We start from the raw sequence: 26,142 nt of genomic DNA, 5'->3' as shown, positions 1-26,142 counted from the left end.
TATGGGGCCCAAAATTGCTCACAATATTCCAAATGCGGTCTGACCAACACCTCGTAAAGCCTCAGCGGTACATCCTTGCCCTTACGTTCTGGTCCTCTCGAAATGAATACTAATGAATATATCAACGCAATTTTTTTTCTTTCTTCGCAGAGAACTTGCCACCTAACCAACATTGAGGAGTTAATGGGGAAAATGATGTGCTTCTGAAAAGGAAAAGGTGGATTTGTTTAAATTTTGCATCAAAACACTACATATACAAACAAAAAAAAATCAAAATTCAGCTGATGCAAGAAACCAGAAACAGACTGAGGGAAGGAACATAACTGCTGAGCATTATAGATGAGTAATCATGTATATCTGAAGAGGAGATGTTGGATGTGGGTGATGAATACTATAAATAACGGGTTGGAGGGGGCAGGGAGACAACCTTCAAAAAAATAACGTTAACAACAATGACGTCAACGCCCTCTAGGACTAACCAATGGGAACTCATATTTATTTTCGGATTTGACCAATCGGTTTGCTGTTGCTAGGGCATGCTTGGAGGAGCCGAGCGGGTCGGCCGGCCGCACGCGCGAGCAGCGGCCAATGGGAGCGGACGGGGTGGAGGGCGGGGCTAGCGGCTGGCCCCGCCCTCCTGAGCCCCGCGGCGCTGGAACGAGGCCGCAGTGCTGTTGTCAACGGGAGGGAAGGGTTGGCGGCCATTTTATACCGTCAGAGAACAAAGAAGGTGCGGTGTGTGAAGGGGGAGAGAGGCATAAAACGAGCTATCCTAATCTCGGTAAGGAGACTGACCTGCAAAAACACCCGGGGAATTACACAGCGGTAGGCACCCGGGTTAAATAAATCCCCTAAATGACGGGTGGTTTGGGATGATTTCCTTCCTCATTCCTTCGGTTGCTTAGTGACAGGCTGAGAGCGCCTCCATCTCCGGATCAAACCTCGGTGTGTTCCTCCCACTCTAGGGTTAAATTTAATTGACCTGCGACTGTTTACCTTGTGTATCTTCATTATCTGCAGCATTTTTCACTCTCATGCCCCCTTTCATTGGTGTTTATTTCCCTCATTGTGTGTTTTTTTAATCATTAAAATCCCCTCTTTTCCTCCTTCCCTGTTTATCTTAGATGTATAAAATAATATCAGGTATGAATGATTAGCTGGATTTAGACCCTTTATCGAGTTATTTAGATTTGGCTGGATTTTTTTTTTGTTTTCCTTGTTTGAACTTGGAAATTTCATTGTGTGTTGGTTGCCTATTAGGAAGGTATAGCTTTTGTCAGTTGCCCATAGAAGACCCTCCTGCAGAATGATGAACTGACAGCAAATGTACATTTTAATGCAAAGTTAGCTTCTGCATTTCATCCTGTGATACAAATGCAGGATTAAAAATATTATTAGGGTAAAGGTTGTTTGCTGAACCTATGATTAAATTAGGATCTGTTGTAATCAGAAATGCAGTAACCTCAACCAATTCAGAGAATGTTTCTCTATTTTAGAATTCCTGTCATTGTTGGTCTGATTAATCAATAATGCAACTTTCTTGCAGGCGTCTTGCTTTTGGTGGAAGCTTTATTACAATCACTGATCCCTGTTACAAACCCAGTATTGGACTTGATTGCTGAGTGAGTTTGCTCAGCACTGTCTGCTCTGCATGTGCCTGTGCCTTGGGTCCACAGTCGGCATCTAAATTTTGTGCTGGTCCTTTAAGAAATATCTGTTTTATCAGGATCAGTGAAGGATACTGGAGCTTACCTGGTTTCTGCATGATGCTTCTTTGGTTAGTTGGCTTCAGTCCTGCTCCCTCTAGTATTGAAGAGGTACAGATGATTTGTAAAAAAAAATTAATGTGCCCATTGCTGGTGCTATTGCAAAATTATCGAATGAAAGTTACAGCTTAGCATAGTGATGGTAACCTGTCAGCTGTTGTGAAATTGTCAATAAAATTCCAGGATGGCATCGTCTCCTGGTTTGTTTCTGGAATATGAGTTGTCACCAGACCTGACTTGAAGTAATTGTTTCCCTGTTAGTTATAATAGTTATTAGTTATATCGCCTTAGTTCATCAGATTTGCATCCTGTTATTGATGGCAAGTTCATCCATGTTGATAAATTGCAGAGTGACTCTGATTTGGTTCTTAGTCTGGAAATTGGTTCTTAGCCTTACTATTTTCTTGAACGTGAGACTGATGCTTCATGTCAACAAATTTAGTCGAAGCTCTGCTAAAGGTCCCATATCACTATTCGATGACAAGTACCATTCCTGGTCACTCAAATCTGTTTATGGGACATTTCCATGTACTGACTAGCTTCCACATTTGCCAAGCCACTGTTGTTGTTGCATGTGACATTCATGTTTTGTTTTCTATCAATGTTAGCTTTTAAGTAAGAATCAAGAAGTAACTCTGTTCCTGCATTAAGGTGCTTCTCTCAACCCTAACTTTCAAGTTGATGTGGGATATCTGGATTAAGCGTATCACTTGCAGAAAGTGAAACTGTAAAACAGTATCTTAGCATTCTTTTGCTGCTGAGGAAATTAGAAACTTAGATGTAATGTAGTTTTCCTTTCAATTTATGAAGAACCTCAGTTACAACTTAAGCTAAACAATACATTAAATATTTGGTTGGCTGAACATAATTACAATCTAGAGACAAGTTGCAGATGCTGAAATCTGGAGCAAAAGATAAACTGCTGGAAGAACTTAGTGGGTCTAGCAGCATCTGAGGCAAAAGAGATGGATGACATTTCGGGTTGAAAGATAGCCAATATGCAGGCTTTTTCTCGTGTAGATTCCATGAAAGTGAATTTTATTCCATATCTCAGAATTTTGGGCAGCAATTTGTGAATTCTGTAAGGGTGAATTTCCATAATCCAACTGGTTGTAACTCAGGGTTGGCATATCTAGAAGTCAGAGAGAGGGGTGAGATAGAGGCTGGAAGGTGATGGGTGGAACCAGATGAGGGGCTGATTTGGGGGTAGGTGGGGGGGAGGGATGTTGAGACAGTCTGGTAGATGATGCGTGGAATCTAAAAAGAAAAAAAAGGCAGATGGAGTCGGGGGCCAGGCAGTGGGGAGTTAGAGACAAAGGAAGGTAGGTGGGTGATAGGTGAAGACAAGTAAGGGAGGGATGATGGGCAGATGGAACCTGGTGGGGGAGAGGATGGGAAAAGTGAGCTGAGGGAGAAGAAACCGAAGTAGATATGTAGGTGACAGGCAGATGGAACCAGGTGGGGGAGGGTGATGAGTCTGGGTAGCAGGGTTGGGGAGGGATTGAAAGGAGAACAAAGGGAGAAAAACCCTGGACTGGTGTGAGTGGAAAAGGAGTACAGTGAGTGAGTTACCTGAAATTGGAAAATTCAATGTTCGTGCCTTTGGGCTGTAGGATACCCAGGGGAAGTATGAGGTATTGTCCTTCAAATTTGTATTTGGCCTCATTGTGGCAGTGGAGAAGGTCGAAGACAGTATTGCATGGCAGTATGATCAGCCGTGGTCATATTGAATGACAGAGCAGCCTTGAGGGGCTGAAAGACCTACCACTTTACCTAATTCGTACATTAAAATGGTTTTTAAAAAAAATTTGGTTTGTTTTCGAAGATCTTGCACTTGCAGAATGTTGCAGGAAACTTCAAATTTGATGTCTTTGATATGTTAATTGACTACATTTCCTCAGGGCAATGCTGAATATTACATATGCTCTACCCATCGGATTCAAAGATGAGCTTGCTATCATTGGTTCCAGATGACTCTTCAGCATATAGAAGTTTATTGTATTTTTTGCCATCAAGTTAAATAGTTAATCGTTATTCTTTAACTTGGTATGCATTATTTGCCTGACATTTATATTTGCTGAAATGTTTCCTCCAAACTTGTTTAAAAAGAATTGAGTCACTATCCTTCACTGTGCCTGAAAAATGATGTAATTGTGCAAGTTATTGGGTAGATTGTAGGTAGTAAATGTTTCTAACTTGTTTATTTTCCAATCTTCTGTTCACAGTAAAATTTGTATCTCACCAGTTTTCAAACTTGCAACACTAACTTGCCCATCTCACTATAGCCATGCATCTCCAACATTGGCTCTGTTATCTTATCCTGCTCTGCCTTTAATGATTTACCTGTTCCTTATCTGAATAATGTTCTTAACAACATTGCCTATGGGTATTCTCAATTAGTTTCTGATATCTACTCAGTAACCACTTCACAAATTCTCTCCAACCCTCTCCAAAGTGTTCCCTTACCATGCCTTTTGTGATATTGGTAGTTTCATTCAACTAGAATATCAAAGACTGATGACATCATCTTTGGTTCCTGCTAGAAATTCTGTATCCTTGCCACTAATTCCATCGTTTTACCATTCTTTTTTTCATTGTTTCATCCAAGTTAATTTTTAGCTGACTTCCTATTCTATAAAATATATCATGTGAAGCATTTCTACCTGTATCCTGTCCCTTTTAGCAATCTGATCTTAAATGCTTTCATTTTTGCATTTCACCCTATAACTACTTTCTTTATTGTACCCTCTGCCTTGCTCTATCCAATATAATTAGACCTCTGCCTTTTTCACTTGAATACATCTTAATCCCTCATTGATGCATTTTCTGATGATGCCATTTTCCATGAAATTCTACCATACAACCTCCTTCAAAGGCCAGCATTTTGTCAGGATTTTTCTCACTCTTCCTAAAATTGTTTCCTTTGGCTTGGTATCCATTTTTGTTCCATTATGTCTGTGAAGAGTCTTTTTTTTTAATCTAAGATTAAATATGCTAGTCAGATAAATGTAAGGCATAATATTTTCTGGCTATGTGCCTCAAAGCTGCAGTGCATTAAAATGTTAAGGACAATTTTTCATAAAATAGATTTGTGAGTCCAATGCTGAAATAGAATCTGGAGGAAGCAGTGTTTATCTTAGTCAATCTATTTTGAATTGCAATTGGTGTCACTGTAGAAGTGAACAGTTAGTTCATCTGGTGTTGTTTTGAATTTTCCATTTGTCTGTTTTCATTTTTTAGCATTAACATAGTCTCTCTTACCTTTGTACTTGTATTGGATCAGCATTTGAAGATTGTGGAAAGATTTTGAAATTAAGTCCACCCATATCAATATAATTTTTTTATTAATAAGTAGCACCTTTCATCCTGTAAGCTGATTTACATAAAACTTATTGGTTGCTTTTAGGTTTATCCAAAGATTCTTCTCCACAATGTCTACCTCTGATCTCGGGATCATACTTAAAAATGTACATATGGAAAAGATACTGAATTAAATTTCTTTGAATTAAGAATCTGGAGTTGAGAAAATTCCACAACCTGAAACCCTAATTTTTAACACTTAGGTTTAAAATGAATAGTGTTAGTCATGGTGAATGACTTTGATTGCTTGAAGTTGCACTTACAAAAATAAAATGAAATTTGATGTGATTACCTACCAAAAATTAAGGAACTCGTAGATACAAAATGTGTTTCTCACTGATATGTCATCATGTGATTGTGTTATGATTATTATTCAGTTTCAGTTCTTTCACAGCCTTCTGGAAAAATGAGATTTGAATGTGTATGTGCAGTAGATTCTGCTGCCAGTTCTGTTTATTCCAGTGACTTAAGTTGTTTATGAAGAAATTTGTAGCTTGCACTGTGGTTCGTAATTCAAACTTTTCATGGCCTGTTTCTGAAATTTGGAACCAAAACTTTTTATTGAAACTGGATCAATATGTTGGCCAACCATAACTGGCTTTGAAGGAGTTAGTTTTAGAAATAAAATATCTATATACATTTTAAATGGCGCTATTGCAAAATGTATTCAACAGGAAGAAGCAGCTCTAAATTTCCCAAAAAAGTAAACTGAAACTTCAATAATGACACAAATTTCATACTTAGTACTGAATGTTCTTCTGCTGAACTAATGGTATACATGTGTTTGTGCTTCTGCATTTCATTTGATCTAAAAAAAGTTTAAAGTGTACCTTTGGAATATGGGCAGAGTTGAACATTTTTGCACATGCCTTGGGTAACTCTGAAAGTTTGAAAGTCATCTTGACCTTGTTAGGTCTTTTGTTCTGTATCAGTATTATTTTAGAACTATAGAAATTCATAGAAGTGATGAATGTGCTACATAGGAGATGTTGTGTTTTGTAATGTACTAGTAAAACTGCTTAAAAACAAAACAGATTAGGCACTTTATTTTCATTGTGATTTTTTTTTCTTCCCTGAAGGTTCTTCTGGGAACTTCTGGTATAAGTTATTACAGATGGAAAATTGGACCTTTAGGTATTTTGCAGACAGAAGGCCATAAAGATTGTACATCAATTTTAACATAACAATGTTAAAGGACCTATATAAAATATCAAAAGATGTATTTGTGGAAAAATGTCTGTCCTTGTGTCTAGTTGCACCTTACTATTCATCTTTGAATAAAATGGTTGTAATATTGCAAAGGTAACATTTGAATTGCATGATGTAACAAGTCTTGCTTATTATGCATTTAGTTGCTTACAGTAATTAACATTAAATATCTAAAAGTTGTAAATCCTGTTGCAGTGTTTCAATAAAAGTATAGAGCAATAGCAAAGATTTCAGAATTGCACAACTGGTTATAAGTGTATAACCATAAGACTGAACAGCTATCATCAAAACTAATGTTTGCTTAAAGTATTTTGTATTAGTTAAGAACTGAATTATAACTCTTGATCTATTGCCATCTTAATTATATGGTTAGGAAATTTGTATGTATTCATCTGATCATCTAATAACTTGAGCTATTGTTTCTTAGTCAAACTACTTGAATCAGATCTTGACAACTATTATTACAGGTTCTATCATAAATATATCAATTGAGTTCTAACAAAACGCTTTGTGTTATAACTGTGGTTAGAAAGTGGAAAAAATGAAAATGACTTGGTTTTTATCACATTTTAAGTGTATGCAACTGTTGATGATAGAAAAATACAGTCTAGCATGTTTCCTTAAGTACATTTCAGTTTGTGACTGGGATGAATTGGATAATTGGTGATGCACAATATGCGTAAGACAAGAAAACATTGTTTTCGTGAACCTTTTTGACTTAAAGAGAGCATTCTTCAGCACTATAAATAACCTTCAGCCTTTAATTGTGAAGAATGGGTATTCAAATACTCATCTGAGTTCCTGTAAGTAAATACCCTTACACAAAGCTTCGCAGTGACTAGATATTGGGTGCTATACATGAAGCCATACACGAATGAAGTCTGGATTTGAATGAATACATCTAAAATTAAATTCGGTCTATCTAGGCCATTTCTAATGCCGTTTAACAATTAGAAGTTCTGTTGATCTATTGAAATCAGAAGTGGATGTGGATCAGCAATGATATGCTGAATTTGATACATTGTTGATTTGCATCCTCTACATATTTTGTATTCAAAGCAATGTGTTAAGCTTGAATTTTTTTTCATTTGGTAAATGCAGTAGCTATTTTGTATTCACACTTGTGTGTACAAGTTATAATTGCTCATTTAAAAAAGCAATTATATAGGAATGCAGTGTTTTGACTTAATCTGGACTCCTCCCATATATTAGAGGTAGACTAGTTCAGAATCTTGATTACCTAATGGAGCTGTATTTATCATCAAGTCCCTGTCCCTTGTACCTGTTTACTGTAATGCTTCTACAGCTGAAAGAAATCTAGATTTTTTTCTTTTTGTTTAATAACTAAACCTCTGTTGTCTTGGAGCAAAATTTCATACTGGATTTGGACCCAATGTAGATATGAAGTGGGGGGTTGGGTGGGTGGCATTGGAACCTACCCAAATGTTACTGTTTTTCTTTTAAGCACAAGTGTCATTATGGCATGGGTGAAAGGAATTTGAATGAGATTGCAGTGTATTCAGAGTCTTGCATTTAGAATGGACTGTATTGATGCATACTGCATTTAAGATATTTCTCAACTTTTTTTTAAAGAGGTACTTCAATGTACAGTTTGTAGATGTTAGCTATATTATCTGGTTAATGGAGTGTATAATCAAAGTGCTTTATATGTTAATGTATTTGGAGAATTGCATTGAATTTATTAACAGTTCTTTGTATCTCCATTTATGTTATTTGAGATGGTTTAGAGTTGTTTGATTCTAATTCTGTGTCAGAAACTAGTTAAGTGTAGAGAAAGTTTTGCACTATATAATGTACATTATTTTGACATTTAAAGTATGCACCTTACTTGACTACTGGAATTTCCATTCCCTGAAATTGTCAAATATGGATGTTTTGGTAAATTCCATACAACTCCCGTAGATTGAATTTTGACATCTTCTGCTTTTTTTATTCTGTAAAAGGGTTAGCAACAAAGAGGATGTTGTTTTGACTGGTGCATATCCGAAGTAGATGAAGGTAGTTCATTTTGTAAAAGTTAAGCATTTGAAATGGGAAATATTTTCAGCTCTTGGAGGAATAAGTGAGATGTTCCCAGCTTCTGCTGTAATTCCATTAGTAAAAGTCAACTGATGTTCTTAAAACAACCCAAGTGCGCCAGAAGCATGGCAACACTTGCGGGCTGCCCCCAGAACACTACGCAAAAAGATGTATTTCACTGTGTGTTTCGATGTACATGTGACTAATAAAGATATCTATCTACAATTTTCACTTGAAAACTGGGAAATGCTCTTGGTGTGAGTGAGTCCGAGAAATCATCACGTTATGCACATACTTGTACATCTTTTTCAATGATCTGCTCAACTGCTTTTGTAGCTGTGGAAGAAATTAACTTGAAAGTAATATTTGCCATTTTATTCTTCACCAAGAGTCTTTTAAAATACTATTTTAGAGCATGTAATTTGACATTTGGTGGAAACTTTAGCAATAGGATGTCTGCCTTCAGCTGTATACTGAACAGCAGAGCTGTTGATGATGTGCTTATTTGGTCCCAAGTATTAAAATGGCTTTCCTTTGTTGCTATCAAGTAACTTAGGTACTACATATTATAAAATCTTCAGTTTGTCATACCAACTGTTGATCTTTTGTTGCTAAATTACAAGTTCGTAGTGTCGAGAGGAATATCATTAAGATGGAATTATCCTGTTGTGGTTCTATCTTTGTAGACTGTACACTTGTAGTGGTTATGCATAATTTAGATAGAAGCCTGCAATCAGTGGTTTTTAATGCAATGTTGGTTGTGTATGTTACATATCCAGATCAAAATATTTAGTTTAGCTGGAATATTTCTTAACCCCTGAATATTAGATTTTGCAATGCTGTTTTCAAAGTTTAAACAGGTATAATTGGTTAAAGTGATTTTAAGCAAAATGATAGTGGAAGTTATTTTTGTTTTGAGTTTTACATCAAAATTCAGAACAGCTCTGATAATCTGGCACCCTCAGGAATTTGATGCCAGACTGGCAGATTTTCTGGACTATTGGATATTTCTCCCATTAGTACCCCTATACACTTTAAATCACTTTTTTAGATACAAGTATAATAATCTTTCCAGTGAACCCATTGAGTGTAAAGGGAGCATGGGAAATAGAAACAGGTGAGCCAGATGCCAAGCCATCAGGATTGCTAAACAACAGGAAAGCAGATTATCATAATTGATTTCAAGGTACAGTAAAATTAAACTAGGTAATGTCTTATAATGCTACTTATCCAACTAAAATTCCTGGAATTTGATGATTGTTCTTAGACAAGATCTCAATGTCTGACTAACATAAGTTGCAAGATTATTGCAATCCTTTTGAGAGCATTTGTTGGAATGAATAAAGTCTCATTTTACCTATCTGACCTTGTCTACGCAATGCAGTGTCAGTTTTCAGTTCTTAATGGAGATACTTCACCCCCCTTCCCCCATGTACCTTTTCACACCTTAAGCTAGGTATTTAAATTGAGCAGATGTTTGTTAAATTTGGAATTAAACTTTCCAAGATATACAATTTGATCTTGTGTTAGTACCAAGTTTAAAATACACATTATGAAATCAATTTAATTTCATGGATCTGTGTTGAATAGAAATTGCACTGTGGAAATTTTTTTACATTTGTGCTCCATGAACAAAGTTGATTGGTCTGGGTTTGTTCCTTCTCTGTCCCTTTGTTCAACTACCTAATAAATCTTTTTCTTCTGTTAATGTTCACTTCTCCAATCAATGACTGTATTGCAGAGGCTGGGATGATACTGTTTTCTTAATTTTTCTCCTGGCTCACTATCCTTAATTTTATATTTAACCACTATATCCACTTATAGCTTTTAACTTTGTAATTTTACAATTAGCTATAAATACCTCATGCCTGCTAGCGAATTAGATTTGTCTAAGTTGAGTACTGCCTTTCAATAAAAGTATTGTTACTTCTGTACTGCTGAGCTATTGATTGTAGGATGTCTACATTTTGCTTAAATACAGAGAATTCATTTTACTTCCAAGCTCTTGGTAGAAATGTAGTACTCTGTCTCAAGGAAGTGTAGCCTAGCACCGGATAACTGCAGTAATTCCTCGATTTACAAAGTTCGCTCTACGATTTCTCACTGTTGACACTTTGGAGTATGAGTCTTCAACTTCTGAAGTTAAATTCCACTCTAATGGATAGCATGCTGCTCTTTGCCTAGGAATACATTATGCTGAAATGCGCATGATGAAATTCATGCAGTCTTTCCGATTTACGAAACTGCTTAACAAAGCATTTCTAGTAACACATCCTCTTCATAAATCAAGGAATAGTCATATAGGCAACTGTGGCATTTTGTATCTCACCATTGCAGCATTGACTTCTTTTTGTCTCCTTCTCATCCTTATTCCTCTTCTCCTTGACCTTTCTTCTGGAAGATTGGATGTGATTAACATTCTTTCACTAACACTTTTGGTGTCACTTGGTTACCCATACATTCCCTATGTTTTCACCCATGCTCTTTCCTTGCACTGTAATATCTGTTTGATTTTTCTAACCTTACTTAGTTCTGATAAAAGTCATTGACTTGAATCATCAATTCTCTCCACACATGCTGCTCAACCTGCTGAGTGTTTGCAGCATTTTTTCCTTTTATCTCAGATCTCCAGCAGTTGCAGTTTTTTGATTTTGGATGAGAGAATAAGTTTTTTTTAAACCAGCTGTGTTTGTTTGTACAATTCAGCAAAAAAATGTAAATCTCCTGGTATATTTAATTGTTTATGTTTATTTCTTTAAAATAAATTATTGATGACTATGCTATCTTGGGTAGAATTAACATTACAATTGTGCTTTCACTTGCTACGTAGCTAGTTGGGGAGATTATCTTATTGTTAATTTGTAATGTATGTTCTCTTGGCCATTGAGTTAAGTTGTACAATATTAGTATTGCCTGTTCTATTGGCAGTTATTTTGTGCACACTGTCATTTAAAGTTGTGGCAGAAAACTGCATCTTTATTTCTCTGCATAAGTAATAGCGGAATCAGAATCAGGTTTATTATCATTGACATATGTCATGAAATTTGTTGTTTTGTGGCAGCAGTACAGTGCAAGACGTAAAGACATAAATACTATAAGTTACAAAACTAAATAGTGCAAAAGAGGAATAATGAGGTAGGGTTCATGGACCGTTCATAAATCTGATGGCGGAGGGGAAGAAGCTGTTCCTGAAATGTTGAGAATGGGTCTTCAGGCTCCTGTACCACCTCCCCAATGGTAGTAACGTGAAGTGGGCATGTCCCAGATGGTGAGGGTCCTTAATGATGGGTGCCGCTTTTTTGAGGCACCACCTCTTGAAGATGTTCTTGATGGTGGGGAGGGTGGTGCCTGTGATGGAGCTGGCTGAGTTTACAGCCTTCTGCAGCCTCTTTCAATCCTGCACATTGGAGCCTCCATACTAGGCGGTGATGCAACCAGTCAGAATGCTCTCAACTGTACATCTGTTAAAGACTTAAGTGTAAGATTTTCTCTCAAAGCTCAAATTTTTAGTAATTCAAATTCAACCATCCAAATTGATCTCTGGGTTTCCTAATATTAAACATTACCTGGAATAGTTAAACACTAAAATTGTATTTAAGATAGGATTTCCTTGTGCTAAAATAAATTATTTTTAGTGGATGTAGAGAAACACAAGGTTATAGATAAATTTGATATTTCCAGATAAATCTGGATGTCTGAATGATCTAAAGAGAGAAGTTGATTTAAGTAAAACACTTGCATCTTTAAATAATGTATTCTTTGAGTTTGGTTTTCAAGCTGAGAGATTCTGCAGTCTGAGGCTACTGCTGCAGCTATTATTCATATTACAAACTGCAGTTTGTTTTGGATAATAAATCTTCACAGGGAACCTTTGAAAGTCTAGACTTGTATGGTAAGAGAGATCTGCTGAACAGTGAATTTTGATGTCAGGTTTATAGCATCAGTGAACAACTAAAATTTCAGGCTCCCTTGACACTCGTGACATGACGTAACGTAAAGCCATAAGATTTAATGGTCTATGCCAATTGAAAAGGTTTTCATACGACCATTTGGATGATGTGTTGGAGAATGTGCCATATCACAATGTCTGTTTCAGAAGATTGAAGGGAAATAGAGAAAATAATTTTTTTTGTGTAAGCACTTGCTGACTAGGTTCACAACTAAGCTTTTAGCTTGGTTTTCATATGTGATTTTTCTTTTGTAGTAAAATTCACTTGCATTCTATTTTGACCTGGTTTGTTTTGGTGCTTCTAATAATAAAATCAAATTGATTTCAATTTCAATTGTTTTGACAGTTTCCTTTGCAGCTGCCACACTTCTGGGGATGGGTGTTTTTGTAGTTTTAGTGTGTGCTGATGTGGCAACTTCAGTTCAGGCAGTGTAATCAAAATGTGAATGTGAAACTTAACTGGTTTTTCCAGAGGTATTTATAGCTACCTGTAATGTGTATTTCGTCCGTGTCACTGTAAATTTAAAGTACAAAATGAGCCTCAAGATATCTGGTTATTTTAGATTAAATATCAAAATATACTTGTATTTTTCTTGTTCCTTTAATAGGTTGAGGGAATGCATATACTGATATATTTGCCACAAGTTAAATGTTTCTGAGCAATTGATTAGGATGTTAATTATATAATGATGTTTAGTTCTATTGCTAATTCCCCAAAATGAAGCATTTTATTTTCATAGTTCAACTGTCTCATATATTTAGAAAGCTTGCAATTTCATCCAAGCTTGTATTTGGGGACATTTGTAGTTGTGACTTAGAAATGAACTCTATGGCAAAAACAGTGTGACAGCATCTGAAAGGGGGATTTAGCATATTGGAATCATTCTCTAATGGAGCTGAATTCTTTTCTAAGAACAAATACTGTATTGAATAATTTATCAAAACTGTAGGTTGCCCAACCTGCCTTATTTTGCAATTAAATTTATTGAGAGTCATAAATATCCATGCAAAGTTAAAATATCGTTAACTGCTCAAGACCATACATGGACAAAGCCATTTTCTTAAATTCGTTGCAGTGCAGAAAGATGGTCTGTTGGGTGTATGTTAGCTTTGTAAAGCAAATTAGTTAGTCCTATAACCGTAACTGTTATCCTGTACTCTGCAATTATTTGGATTTTAAATAATTATCCAATTTCCTCTTAAGGCACAATTGAATCTGCATTCATCATAGTTCCAGGAAGTATATTTTAAATCTTAACCCACCTGTAGTTTTCTCTTGCATTGCGTCTTGATGTTTTATCAGTCACTTTCAAACTGTGGCTTTTTGGTCCATGACCTGTCAGCTAATAAGAACAGCTTCCTTTTCCCCTAACGAACATACCTTGATCTTCTATACCTCTCTTAAATCTTCTTTTCAATTTTCCCTGTTGTATCATCTCAGGTTGTCTAATCTATCCTCATAATTTAAATTCCTCACAGTCAAAATCCCTTTCCTTCTGTTAAATGCCTCTCCTCGCATTTCACTCAGTTCAGTATACTATTTGTGTGCCCATTCTGCTAGCCTACAGTGTATAGTTGTGGGGGGGGGGGGGGGGCGGTTGGTGGGGTCATATCCTGGGATTGATCAGCGGAAACCACCATTGTCCATCATCACTTCCACTTTCTACAACTTAAAAAAACAAACAAATTCTGGAAAAACTCAGCATGTCTGGCTGCGTAAGGAAAGATAAACAGTTAACACTTCATATTGGAAAGCAAGATCAGACTTCTGTTGCTTCACTAAAATTATCACTTGGGTTAGTCAAATATGATCCACTGGGTTTGTCAATAGATTCAGGACTTCCTGAAATACAAACTTGCTCCTAAAATACAAACTTGCTCCCATTTACAGAGTAAATACCTGTAGTTTGCCCTGGAACTGTGGACATCTACCAGCAAGATGTGGCCCATTCTGTGTGTATTCGAAAAGTGGTTATAACACTTTTTATGTCCACAGTCACATTAGCTACCCTGCATTTCATTATTAAGCTGCTCTTTCAGGTGTTATTACTGTTTGGGAGATGTTTTTGATGCCAGTTGCCTGATTAGCTGATGAAGAAAAGTAATGAAAAACTGTTGCACAAATGATGTACATCACTTTAACCTATAAAGTACTTTAAATTAAACCATTGTGCTAATAATCAGTTCTAAGAAAGCAGTGGTGTTCAATTTCTGGATTATATTTTTCCATTATAACAGTTAATTTTGGGCTTATGTTTTTCAATTTGTTTTCCTCTCTACTTTTCTTTTAATTATCACATGTGGGGAAACTGGTTTAGCACGCTCCAGATTTTGATTATTTACAAGGTAAATTAGGTTGTTTTTATGGAAAGTCCAGTAGTGCTTACTCCACTTCTGCATGTAGTAAGTGGTGTGCACATTTAATTAACCCTTGGCTGGGCTGTTTGAGTTTGAGGTTTGGCAGTTAGTGGGTAACAGCACACAACTATTTCATTAGATAACATGAGTAATATAAAAAATAAAAAACAATTTGGTGCACGAATGAAAGGAACCTCTTGTTGTTTTATGGATAAAGTTGACAGATGGAGAATAGGTGATAAACGTTGTGGTGGGCTGTCAAAGTTTGCAGTGATGTTTTGTATTTGACATGTTAAGTTCAATCACTTACTCATTGTCTATCAATAATGTTGGTAGACAATTATCTTACACAAAGGGTCATTTCCAAATTTCGTTATGGTATAGGAGGCCATTCTTTAATGCTAAATTGTAGATTCAAATAATAATTGTGAAATGAATACTAGATATATTTGGAACAGTTCCAAATTAAAACTACCTTTTGAGGATCGGAAAATATAGAAAAGGTACTTCTCTCAGGTCACCTTTCAGCCTCTGATGCTGCAGATAAACAATCCAAGCTTGTCCAACCTATCGTTATAGCTAATACACCCCAAGCCAGGTAACATCCTGGTGAATCTCTTATGCAGCCTCTCCACATCCTTCCTATAGTGTGGTGACCAGAACTGCACACAATACTCCAAATGTGGCCTAACCATTGTTTTATACAGCTGCGATGTAACTTCCCAATCTATACTCAATGCCCTGACTGATGAAGTCAAGAGTGCCGTACGCTTTCTGTACTACCTTATCCCCTTGTGTTGCCACTTTCATGCACCCAAGATTCCTCTGTACATCAGTGCTCCTAAGGATCCTGTCATTTACTGTATATTTTCTCATTTTATCTTCTAAACTACCTTGCCTCGTACTTGTATCTGCTGGTTTTCTGCCCAAAGTTATCTATTTCCTGCAGTATCCTGTGACAAACTTCCTCGCTATCTGCAACTCCACCAATTTTTGTGTCGTGACTTGCTGATCGGACCACCTATATTTTCATCAAATCAATATATATTGCAAACAATAGAGGACCCACCACTGATCTTTGCAGAACCCCACTGGTCACAGACCTAGTAAATATTAAACTCGTCAAGTGATTGGAATTTCATTGGTTATTAAATTGATCTTGAACATAAGATTTCTGAAGGGCTATTATTGTGGTGGTGGTAAATATTCTACTAATAGGAATCATATTTGAAGGTTAAATGTGTTTTTTATAATAGTGTAATCCAATACATTGGGGGAGGGTGTAGGATGAAAAGATCTGGTTGTGTGACCAATTTGGTGGTAGCAAATTGGCTATATTCATTTTTACCACAAAGTTGCTTCAACTTAAATAGCATTTCATGTAGCATAATTTGTAAAATTGTTAATGTAATGGAATGTTATGTTCCTTTCTAAAACCATGAATTACAACAACATTTGGTATTCATTTAAAGCTGTTTGATTTGACTTCTGGAGGTCTTGACTTTATAAATAAATAACTTCATGTAGACTTGAATCTTTAGGTTATTGATATCCATCCACACAGTTTTTAACCCCCTTCAGCCAACTGGATATTTAATTATTCAATATGATAACTATACAGTATACTCACATTCTTTTAACTTGTGGTGCAGAACCATACCCCATCTCTATAAAGGGCTTATCTGTACAAAAAAAATCACACCTGTTTTTTGGAGAATGTTGACAGTGATGTAATTTGCTTCCTAGTGTTAGCGTAGAAAAGACAACTGCCAGGCTGTTTGGCTTTTGAACACTTCTGCAGATAGTGTAACACACGAGGTGCTGGAGGAACTCAGTGGGTCAGGCAGCATCTATGGAGAGAAATGGACAGTTGACATTTTGGGTCGAGACTCTCATCTGGGCTTATCATTTAGTCTGTCCAGTTAAACATAGTGGCAGAGGATGGCTAGGGTCCAGAAGGAGTCTGCTTTCAGAAACAAAGCTTCCTCAAAGAACGATGTTAATGCCTGATCTGAAACCTGACTCCTTTAAACAATAGAAAACAATGTTTATTGCATGGCTCCATCTTGCAAATCTTTGCAGAAAGCTTGTTTTTCAGTAGAGCCAAGGTGGGGAAATGTACTTAATGAGGAAATATAGAAGTCATTAAAATCTGTGTTCTGATTCTATGAAATTGTGGCTGAATGAATGAAGCTGGTTTTGTTAGTTTCATCATTAAGGAGTGTATGTGTTGTGCACTTTATTTTTGCTGCTAGGATGTTATTCTTTGAGGCATAAGAAAAAGTGTTTTTCAGTGAAATTTGCATTCACTGACTTTGGTTAGCTGCAACTCAGCAGGTGGCGCTATTTATGCTTGGATTGTCAGTTCTGAAATCATTTGTCTTGGACTTTAGTTGGATCTGAATTCTAAAAGTTTATTGTACTTTGTCCTTCCAAAGTGGAGTGTTGATTCTTTGTTCTTTGCACTTAACTTCAGAAAAATTACAGCTGTAAATCATTTAGGAGAATGCTTGAGCAGATTTGTACTGAAACCACACTGAATACTTTGATTGTAGAACCCTTGCTGGAATCATATTAGTGCTTTTTTTCTAATCTTCCTCCAGAATCACAAGCTTCACTTTGCTTGACCCATTGAATGCCTTGAAACTTCTGCACTGCTTATTTTTGTTGGATTTCTAATCTTTTGGTATATTAAATTTACTTTTAGTAAAATTAAAGCTACCAATGTTTTATCATTATAGTATCTGCTCTGCAAAGACAGCACTACAAAAACATGTATTCCAACATGAAGCCAAACTGGATTTGATTTCTGAAAATAATTCCCAATAATTGATCAGAAAGTAGGTTAAAAATGACTGACAAGGTTTTATTTTCCCTCCACTTGTTCTGTTTTTATCATCTGAAACATGAAGATTAATAAAATTCTCGAATTCTTATCAGGAAGAATTTTCTGTGCAGAATATCCTAGCAGCAGATTCTCATCTAAGTTCAATTCAGTCTGAACTAACCTTTGCAGTCCCTTTGGGTTCTCATTTGCCATTTTCATTTGGGAGATTATGAAGCACGCACAAAATAGATTTTTCCAGAAGTTGTCTTTTTACTCTTGAAATATTAGGTATTTGGTACTTATTCTTTTAAATCTGTCCATAAGAAATCATCCAATGAATAAATAACCTTTTAATATTAACCCTTTTCAAACTTTTTTATTGATCTTGACTAAAAAGATCGGATGCTTGCATTTGATCAGAAGAGTTTAGATCTGTGTGCATTTATTCCCCTTGATCCTGCCACAATAAGGAAATGCTGTGAAGTCAATGCAAACCATCTGAGAGCAGCAGTGTTCTATTTTCTCCGCTCCCTTGTTCCCTATTTGGCTCACTGCCACTGCCTTCCCACCAAAAGTAAGTGGCAGTCAATTGGTCACACTTTGTGACGTAGGAGGAATATAATTGGATCAGTGTTTTTTTTTCTGTGTGTGACCTCATAGTTCAGTATTTCATTGCCCTTCCCAGCTCAGCTCAGTTGTGTTTCAGTTCACTAAAAGATCATTTACTGGAATGCTTGCCCTGGCTTGTTTCAAGGAGAAATTATTTTGGCTTGCAACTGAAAGAACCTAATCGCTGGGAATTCTATTGTTATTGCAGGAACCTGGCAGTATATTAGCCACCTCTGGAAAAAGAAACTTCAGCTTGGTGTAGCCACAGACTTCACACGGCCTGCTGTATTTGATTTGTCTAATGTGCTTTAAGGATGAGCCCAGCACTTGGAGCAATGGAAGTGGAGAACTATGCAAAGGGAGTCCTCCTAGAGCCATTTGTTCACCAGGTTGGAGGGCATTCTTGTGTCCTCCGCTTCAATGACAAGACCATTTGCAAACCCCTTATTCAACGAGAACACCAGTTTTATGAGACACTGCCTCCAGAGATGCGTCGGTTTACACCGCAATATAAAGGTATGCACAAACACATCTTCTATGAAAATGCATACATGTTTTTATTTTGGCTTTCTCTCCTTTACTGTTGTACAAATCTGTTACGGTGTTGGGGTACCTTGGGAGGGTGGGACAAAGAAAATTTGTGTCTTGTTTTTGTTTCAAATTTTATCAGATGAAAGCCGTGATCTGACAGGTGGGGTCCAGTTGCCAGCTAGATCGCAGTGTAGTTGCGTGACGAATGAATAGCCTCTATTCTTCTATACTTTAGTGGGTCTGCTGATGGAGGTAAGTTCATCCAAGGTGAAGAAAATGTTAAATATTTAAAGTGTTTAGGTTTTGATCTTGATTATGAAGTAGATTTTAAATGTAAAGACTTGGCAATTTTGCAAAATTGTTATGGTTTTTAAATAAATTGAATTGTAAATGAAACCGCTGGAGCTTTTCTCTCTCTAACGATTTCAGTAGGCTTTAGCAGGCTTTTTAAAGTTGAGGTAAAAGCTGGAAAAGCAGCAGTCTGCCGCCTTTCATCTAGAACAGGACCGACTGGAACAACTAGCTCCACCAGGGTGTGTGAGTCGGCCAGTTCCATTGTAGGCTGTAGTTGGGGAAGTTCCTAGTACAGTAAGTGACAACATCTGGATGTTGCAATCTCATGCAGTTTTAATTTAAGAGGAAAGAAAGTAATGTTCTACAAATTGTAGAGGAAATATGTTCACAGATTAGTTTCTGTTCGTATTTGGCACAATAAAGTAATATGATTAGGTTAAGTTCAGTTCTGGAACGTGGATAACAGTATTTTACCGTAATTATGTTAATCATAACATTCATTGGAATGCTTTGATGTGAAAGTTGAAGATGTATATTTTTAGAAAGACTTAAGGCTTTAATTTTGCAGTGAATAATGTTTTAAAAGATAACGGCATTTTCTTAGCAACTGCTTAAGTTTTGCAATAATTAATTTAATGTGTAAAACCTGCTTAATGTGAATCTAGGGATGTTTTGTGTTGTGCTTTGGCAGGAGGTGGGGCTTACAGCTCCCCTTCATTCCATCATGTTTGTTTTCCAGGATAAAGCCCTAGTCCTTGTCCATGCCTCCCTTAGTTAACCCTGCCTGTCTGAAGGACAACCTGGGTTCCGCCACCCCCTTTTAGGTCCATTCTTGATGTTTACTCCATGGCCAGCTACTAAAGGCTCTGAACTACGGGTTCCTTCATCCAGAATGCTCTGTCTGGCAGTCGCGCAGGATGACAAAGACCCATTCAGACTGCTGTTGGAATGCTCAAAAAAAGAGACGATGTTAGGATTGAAGCAGCAGTCAACCAACAGCTGAACCAAATTCTTTAACTCATTGAGCCAAATCAAAGACTGGCCTCAGATTTACTTACAGACCTCTTCAATGAACTTGCAAAGAAGCAAGCACAGGTCATTGACTGTGGGGTTTGGTGGTGGAATTGCACTACATCTACAATGAATTGCAGAACAATAAATGGAAAAAAAACTAATTGGTGTCCTTTTTCATAATTGCAATGTAATACATTTTCTTGACTTAATTTTGTAATTGTATGTTGAGTTATAGGGTTTGTTTAGGGATTATGTGCTGTTTTGTCTGTCTCGTAAATGCAGTTCACCCAAGTTTGACAAAGCTTTACAGGATTCTGTATTCACTGTGTCAGAATGTTGCAGCAAGCTTTGTATTCACTATTCTGCATCAGCCTCTACTATTTGGCTTTATGATGTGCATTGCTATGCTCTGTTTCATAATTGGAAAGCTGTGATTCATTGGCCTCCAAGATTTGGATGAAGTAGTATTTTTCCATGTTGCTCTATTGCATACATTTATTCAATAAATTGCTCAAAAATTAACTTCAATTCCAATAAACAACTTCCTCAAGTCTATTTGTCTCTCTTGTTTTATTGACTCCTACTTTTATTATACGCTGATGTATGTGCAGTGTTTGGGGTGGGTGTCTATAAATTGGAAGTTTATATTTTTCCAGGTTATGAAGATGTCTTTGTCTAGTTTTTTTTTGATATTTGTTAGGTTGAGAGACGGCGCTACTGCATTAAAAACTGAAGGCTTGGGTAAGCAAACAGGCTGTTTTGTTGTTGCTGTTACTCTGTACAATCAAGTGACTAAATTAGTTGCTAAGGATTTTAATTGCTGATTTCTGCCCATCTGACAGTTGTTGGCTTTTCTGTTCTTCTTGTAGGTGTTGTTTCTGTAAGTTTTGAGGAAGATGAAGAAGGAAATCTGTGCTTAATCGCCTACCCACTAACGGGGGACCAAGCCGATTTGGAAAATGTAGATAACTCCGAATGTGAACCTAAAAATAAGCTAATAAAATGGAGTAATAAAAAGCCCGTGTTACTAGAAAATGATAATTACAGCAAAGAAAGGGTCAGGCAACACAGGAAAGAAGATAAAATGAAAAGGTTGGTTTCAGTAGTAATTCATTGCCTTTTTAATTTTATAGAAGAATTAAAATATATTATTTTAAACTGTGGGGTTTCATCTCTTTGGTCCTGTATAAGCAATAATTGGACTCCATCCCTCATTTTACAAAGAGTGGAACTTTTAGAAAACCCATGCATTTGATTTTTTTTTTCTTGATTCTTTGAGTTAAAGTAATGCAGCCTACCTTGCTGGATCTTGTGTTGAGTAGTTATCCCTATGCAGTGTTTTGGTGGAAACTGTTTCCAGATAATGCCATGACTGGGTTCTTCACCAAAAGTTTTTTCCTTAGAGGGTAATTTTTGAGTTGAACAAACTGAGTCATTTTTTTCATAGACCACTGACTCATTTATTAAAGTGGAATTTTTTGACTACTGCTTTACTTCAATACAATTGTAATTTGATTTTGGTTTTCCTTAAGTAAATGAGTAATGTTTTGAACAAGTAAGGAGCTGGGTCATTGAAATTCTTGTTTGCCACTTTTAATTTTGTCACCTGTTTAACTAAATTCTCTGTAACATTGACATTGAATTTAACAGCCAAATTCTTGTTCTGTTCTTGTAGCCATAAATTAGATGAGGAATTTGAATCGAAGAAGTCTGAAGTGTTGTTTTATAGTGTAGAGAAGAAGTCTGGGAAGGTAAAGCATAACCCTTGGAGCATGAAGTGTCACCAGCAACAGTTGAAGCGTATGAAGGATAATGCCAAACACAGAAACCAATACAGTATCCTTTTCATTATTGTGGCATAAGAGTAAAGTCCTATCTTGCGTCCTTCCTGTGTGCACGGGTATGTGCTTGTGTGCTCTTTTTCTTCTTTTTTTCTCTTTTCCTCTCTTTTTTTCTCCTCTCTCTCCCCCTCTCATATTTTAGGAATTCAACGGAGATTCAACATGATGTACACTAATCACAGCACGTCACACTTTACTTTTTCATTTGCGAGGTTGACATTAATTTCATTGCCTTACCATATACACGGATGTCAGACTCCCTTTCCTGAAAAAATGTCTGTGAATTGGATATTTTTTGCAACATTCTGGAACCTCTTGCGCATGATTACTAAAACCAGAGAGTTATTCTGGACAATTAATTTTCTTGAATAAAAATGGTCTGATTTCCCATTTCAGGTATTGTTTAGACAGAACTGTCTGGAAGGTAGATTTGTACAGCATAGAAATAGATTCTGAGGCCCTTTGTGTCCATGCCAATCTTTTTGCCCATCTATACTAATCCCATTTGTCCAGATTAGGACCATATCCTTCTATGCTTTGCCTGTGTCTAAATGCCTCTTAAACTGGGTAGTTGTATCTGATTCCAGTATCACCTCTGGCAGTACATTCCAGATATCAACCACTGTTTATAAATAAAAAAAAAGAACCTTGCTCCTCAGATCCCCTTTAAAACTCCTTCCTCTCTGTTCATCACCATTTACTGAATATGTCCTACCCCTATACATCACCTCACTTGTCAGGATTAAATTCCATCTGCCAGTGCTCTGCCCAACTTTCTAGCTGATCTGATGTAGCCTTGGACAACATTCCTCGCTATCGACATCAACAATTTTTGTGCCATCCGCAAATTTACTAATCGTACATCCTTGGGCAGGGTTAGAAGAGGTTTGCAGAGCTTCCAACCAAAAAGATAAGGAAGTAGAATATTGTATTTTCTAGATATGACTTAAATGATTTTGATTGCTTAGTAAGTAGGTAAAACACTGAACGTTTTTTGTGTATGTTTATGAAATTGCAGGATTGTCAGTATGTTTAAACTTAACACAGTTTGTATGTACTTTTTAAGTAAAGACTAATTTGTAATTATGTTTAAACCATAACAATTTCTCTGCATTATAGTTGGAAACCCAACACAGACCTAACCAGACTAACTAACCTTCCTGAAAATCTGTGTATAGCCTTAACACCATTGTCAGAATTTATTTTACTGGAGAACTTAACCTCCCGATATGAAGTTCCATGTGTTCTGGACTTAAAAATGGGAACTCGCCAGCATGGAGATGATGCTTCTGAGGAAAAGAAAGCTAATCAAATCCGTAAATGTCAGCAAAGCACTTCAGCTGTCATTGGTGTCCGAGTCTGTGGAATGCAGGTACGTATACTGAATGCCGTACCTAAGCTGTATATTAACAGGAATAGGTGGGAAAATAACGAGATACTGTGTTAGGGATAGTTGCATTGATGAAAGCAGGAGATGACCAGGGGAAGAAGGTCTTGCTGTCTGTTTTCAATCATTTCTGATTAAATGTGATTTCCTTGTACATATTGATGGCCTCTGAGAGGGGCTAGATCTTGATACATCGTCAACTACAAATAATTGGGAGTGATCAATGCAATAAGCTTTTGTATTGAATACTGGAACACAATTATGACACTCAATTTATCAACCAAGGCTGAAGTCTGAGATCCCCTTGTGGACTTCTGATCCCATTTAAAACCATCTAATGAAATAATTGAGTGACCAAACAGCCAATGGGTTTGTGTATTTCTTGATCTTGTATTGGAAAAAGTAAATTTGAATTAAATGTTTTGGAAATTTATTCAATTGTGCAATATTGCTAGGTTTCTCGAATGCACTCAGCAGCTAATCAAGAACAGCATACTTAAAAACTGCAAGTGAACAGTTTTAATTCTGGCACTTTTGATTAATTCAACTAGAAAGCTTGTTTAGCTAAGTAGAGATTTAAGAAGAAAAAAAATTTGCACACTGCCATTAAAAGATAGATTGCACTCATTCTGCAAGGTGTTTAGTTTTAATTACATGTAAGGAAAGAATGTTAATAACATGCTGTCAAAATTGATCCTAAACAGCTTCATGGTCTGTTTGTCATAAGATATGGAACAATGTCAGGTCTCTGTATTCTGTTCTCTTAATGTAGCTAAAATATATTGTGCAGTTGTGTAATTTTAGATCAGAAGTATTTTTACCAGGTGACCATCCGCCACATTTTTCCCTTGGGACTTCAGTCCTATTAATTGTAGAATTGAGTTAGTTAGCCATTATATTGTATTTCAAGAAACCTAATTGATAACTTAGCTGAAGACGTTTTGTAGCCAAAATGAATAGAGAGATCCTGTTGTATTTGAATTGATGGGCTGTGCTCCTGTTCAAAAACATGGATAATAGTGTTCTGCATTTTTAAAACTGATTTTGATCCCAGAATGGAACTTTTCCTCTGGAGTTGATAATGCTGCTTGAAACTCTTTTTTTCCTCAAATTGAGATCAGCCTTTTTAAAAGTTGGCAATTGGAAAGCAATTATAATGTGCATTGTCCTTATTTTCTCTCTAGGTATATCAACTGGACTCTGGCCAACTTATGTTTATGAACAAATATCATGGAAGGAAACTTTCTACACAAGGGTTTAAAGATGCACTTTACCAATTTTTTAATAATGGAAAGTACTTACGCAGGGACCTTTTTGAACCTGTTCTTAAAAAACTGTCTGAACTCAAATCTGTATTAGAAAAGCGGGAATCATATCGTTTCTACTCTAGTTCCCTGCTTATCATTTATGATGGCAAGGAGTCAACATTGGATTCGGATTCTGAATACTCAGAAGACCTTTCTGAAGAGTCAGCTGATGAGTCTGCAGGAGCTTATGCTTACTCGAACTCTGCCAGCAGCATGGTTGATGTTCGCATGATTGACTTTGCTCACATGACTTGCAAGTATTTTGGTGAAGACAGTGTGGTCCACGAAGGGCAGGACACTGGCTATATCTTTGGACTTCAAAATTTAATAACTATTATTAAAGAAATAAGAGATGACAACAACGAATAAAGTAGAAAAGGGTAATGCTGCTGTTGTGAATGGGTTTTATTTGTAGTCAGAATATCAACTGATCAGTCTCTTGGTCTTGACATTCGTGGACCCAGTGTGGTGGATGCTCGTCAGCAGAAGACAGACAGAATGGGCATTTCCTACGGTTGGTGCTCAAGGAAAGCACTTACAGATATCTATTTATTTTAAATATTTCATGAACATTCCATATTATTTGCAATGTCAAATACCTCTGTGTTCCTGTGCGTAACTTCATAAATAAAATTTTGTTTTGTGGTACATAATGTGATTTTGTTGTTATTTAGACTAATCTTAAAAGAATGCACCACTCAAATTGATACCTTTAATGGTTATTTAAATCGGTAAATAAATTGGTTTATTATTGTCACATGTACGGAGGTACAGTGAAAAACTTTGTTTTGCATGCCATCCATACAGATCATTTCATTACAACAGTGCATTGAGGTGGTACAAGGAAAAGCAGTAACAGAATGCAGTGCAGGCAGACAATAAGGCGCAAAGCCATAACGAGGTAGATTGTGAGGTCAAGAGTCCATTTTATTGTACTAGGGGACTGTTCAATAGTCTTGTAACAGCAGGATAGAAGCTGTCCTTGAACTGGTGGTATGTGCTTTCAGGCTTTTGTATCTTCTGCCTGATGGGAGGGTGTAGGGGAGAGAATCTCTCGGGTGGGTGGGGTCTTTGATTATGTTGGCTGCTTTACTGAGGCAGTGAAGTGTAGACAGTTCATGGAGGGTAGGCTGGTTTCCATGAGAGAATGAGCTTATAGTGGGCATTTTCCATTAACTTGACTGAAACTTGTCCACCACCTTATCTGAACAAGAGTAATTGTGGATTGGCTTCTTCCATCCCAGGCCAGTATCCTGACTATTGGGGATGCTGATTTCAAACTCGTCACAAGTATTTACATAGGTAACTGCACTAAAACTAATGTTAAACTTATTATTGACGTAGCTATTTCCAGCAGACGTGCTGCTTTCATATTTGGTTCCAGGTACGTGAGGCTCTCCTGCAGCTGGGAGTAATGTAAGGTTTGAGGATGTAAGGAAGAAAGTCTTTCTTTTCAGAGTTAAATTGCATTTTGGATAGATAAGGGTTTCAATGGAGATGAGATAATATTTTGCCACTACACTCCTAATATAAAGTCTCTCTGAGGCATTAACTGCAATCATTCACTTTCTTCCTTGGCTCCTGAGACTTCTCCAATGATTTGATTTGATTCCACAATATGTGGGGCATTGGGGAGAGGAGAGAGAGATT

General features: G+C 36.7%; 1 protein-coding gene across 2 annotated transcripts; it reads left to right on the top strand.

The window, feature by feature from the left end:
- Positions 1-634: 634 nt before the first annotated feature.
- On the top strand, positions 635-25,145 carry ip6k2b (inositol hexakisphosphate kinase 2b). 2 transcript variants are annotated; one of them, XM_052018679.1, is made up of 6 exons: positions 635-781; positions 18,327-18,634; positions 20,827-21,049; positions 21,633-21,793; positions 22,995-23,170; positions 24,370-25,145. In XM_052018679.1, the coding sequence occupies exons 2-6, from the start codon at positions 18,433-18,435 to the stop codon at positions 24,859-24,861; spliced, it is 1,254 nt and encodes a 417-aa protein (XP_051874639.1). In that variant the 5' UTR covers positions 635-781; positions 18,327-18,432; the 3' UTR covers positions 24,862-25,145. The 2 variants fall into 2 exon arrangements, with proteins under 2 accessions (XP_051874639.1, XP_051874640.1); XM_052018680.1 differs by having other exon boundaries at positions 699-825.
- Positions 25,146-26,142: the final 997 nt, after the last annotated feature.

Source organism: Pristis pectinata, chromosome 6 (genome assembly GCF_009764475.1).
Source record: "Pristis pectinata isolate sPriPec2 chromosome 6, sPriPec2.1.pri, whole genome shotgun sequence".
In the NCBI taxonomy this organism is placed as follows: Eukaryota; Metazoa; Chordata; class Chondrichthyes; order Rhinopristiformes; family Pristidae; genus Pristis; species Pristis pectinata.
Note: the sequence above shows the minus strand (reverse complement) of the source record. Positions and strands in the feature narration are given on the sequence as shown.

Coding starts and splice junctions, on each gene's coding strand:
- ip6k2b (XM_052018679.1), top strand. CDS start 18,433: ATGAGCCCAGCACTTGGAGCAATGGAAGTGGAGAACTATGCAAAGGGA. Junction 18,635..20,826: donor GTTTACACCGCAATATAAAG/GTATGCACAAAC, acceptor TTCTTCTTGTAG/GTGTTGTTTCTGTAAGTTTT. Junction 21,050..21,632: donor AAAGAAGATAAAATGAAAAG/GTTGGTTTCAGT, acceptor CTGTTCTTGTAG/CCATAAATTAGATGAGGAAT.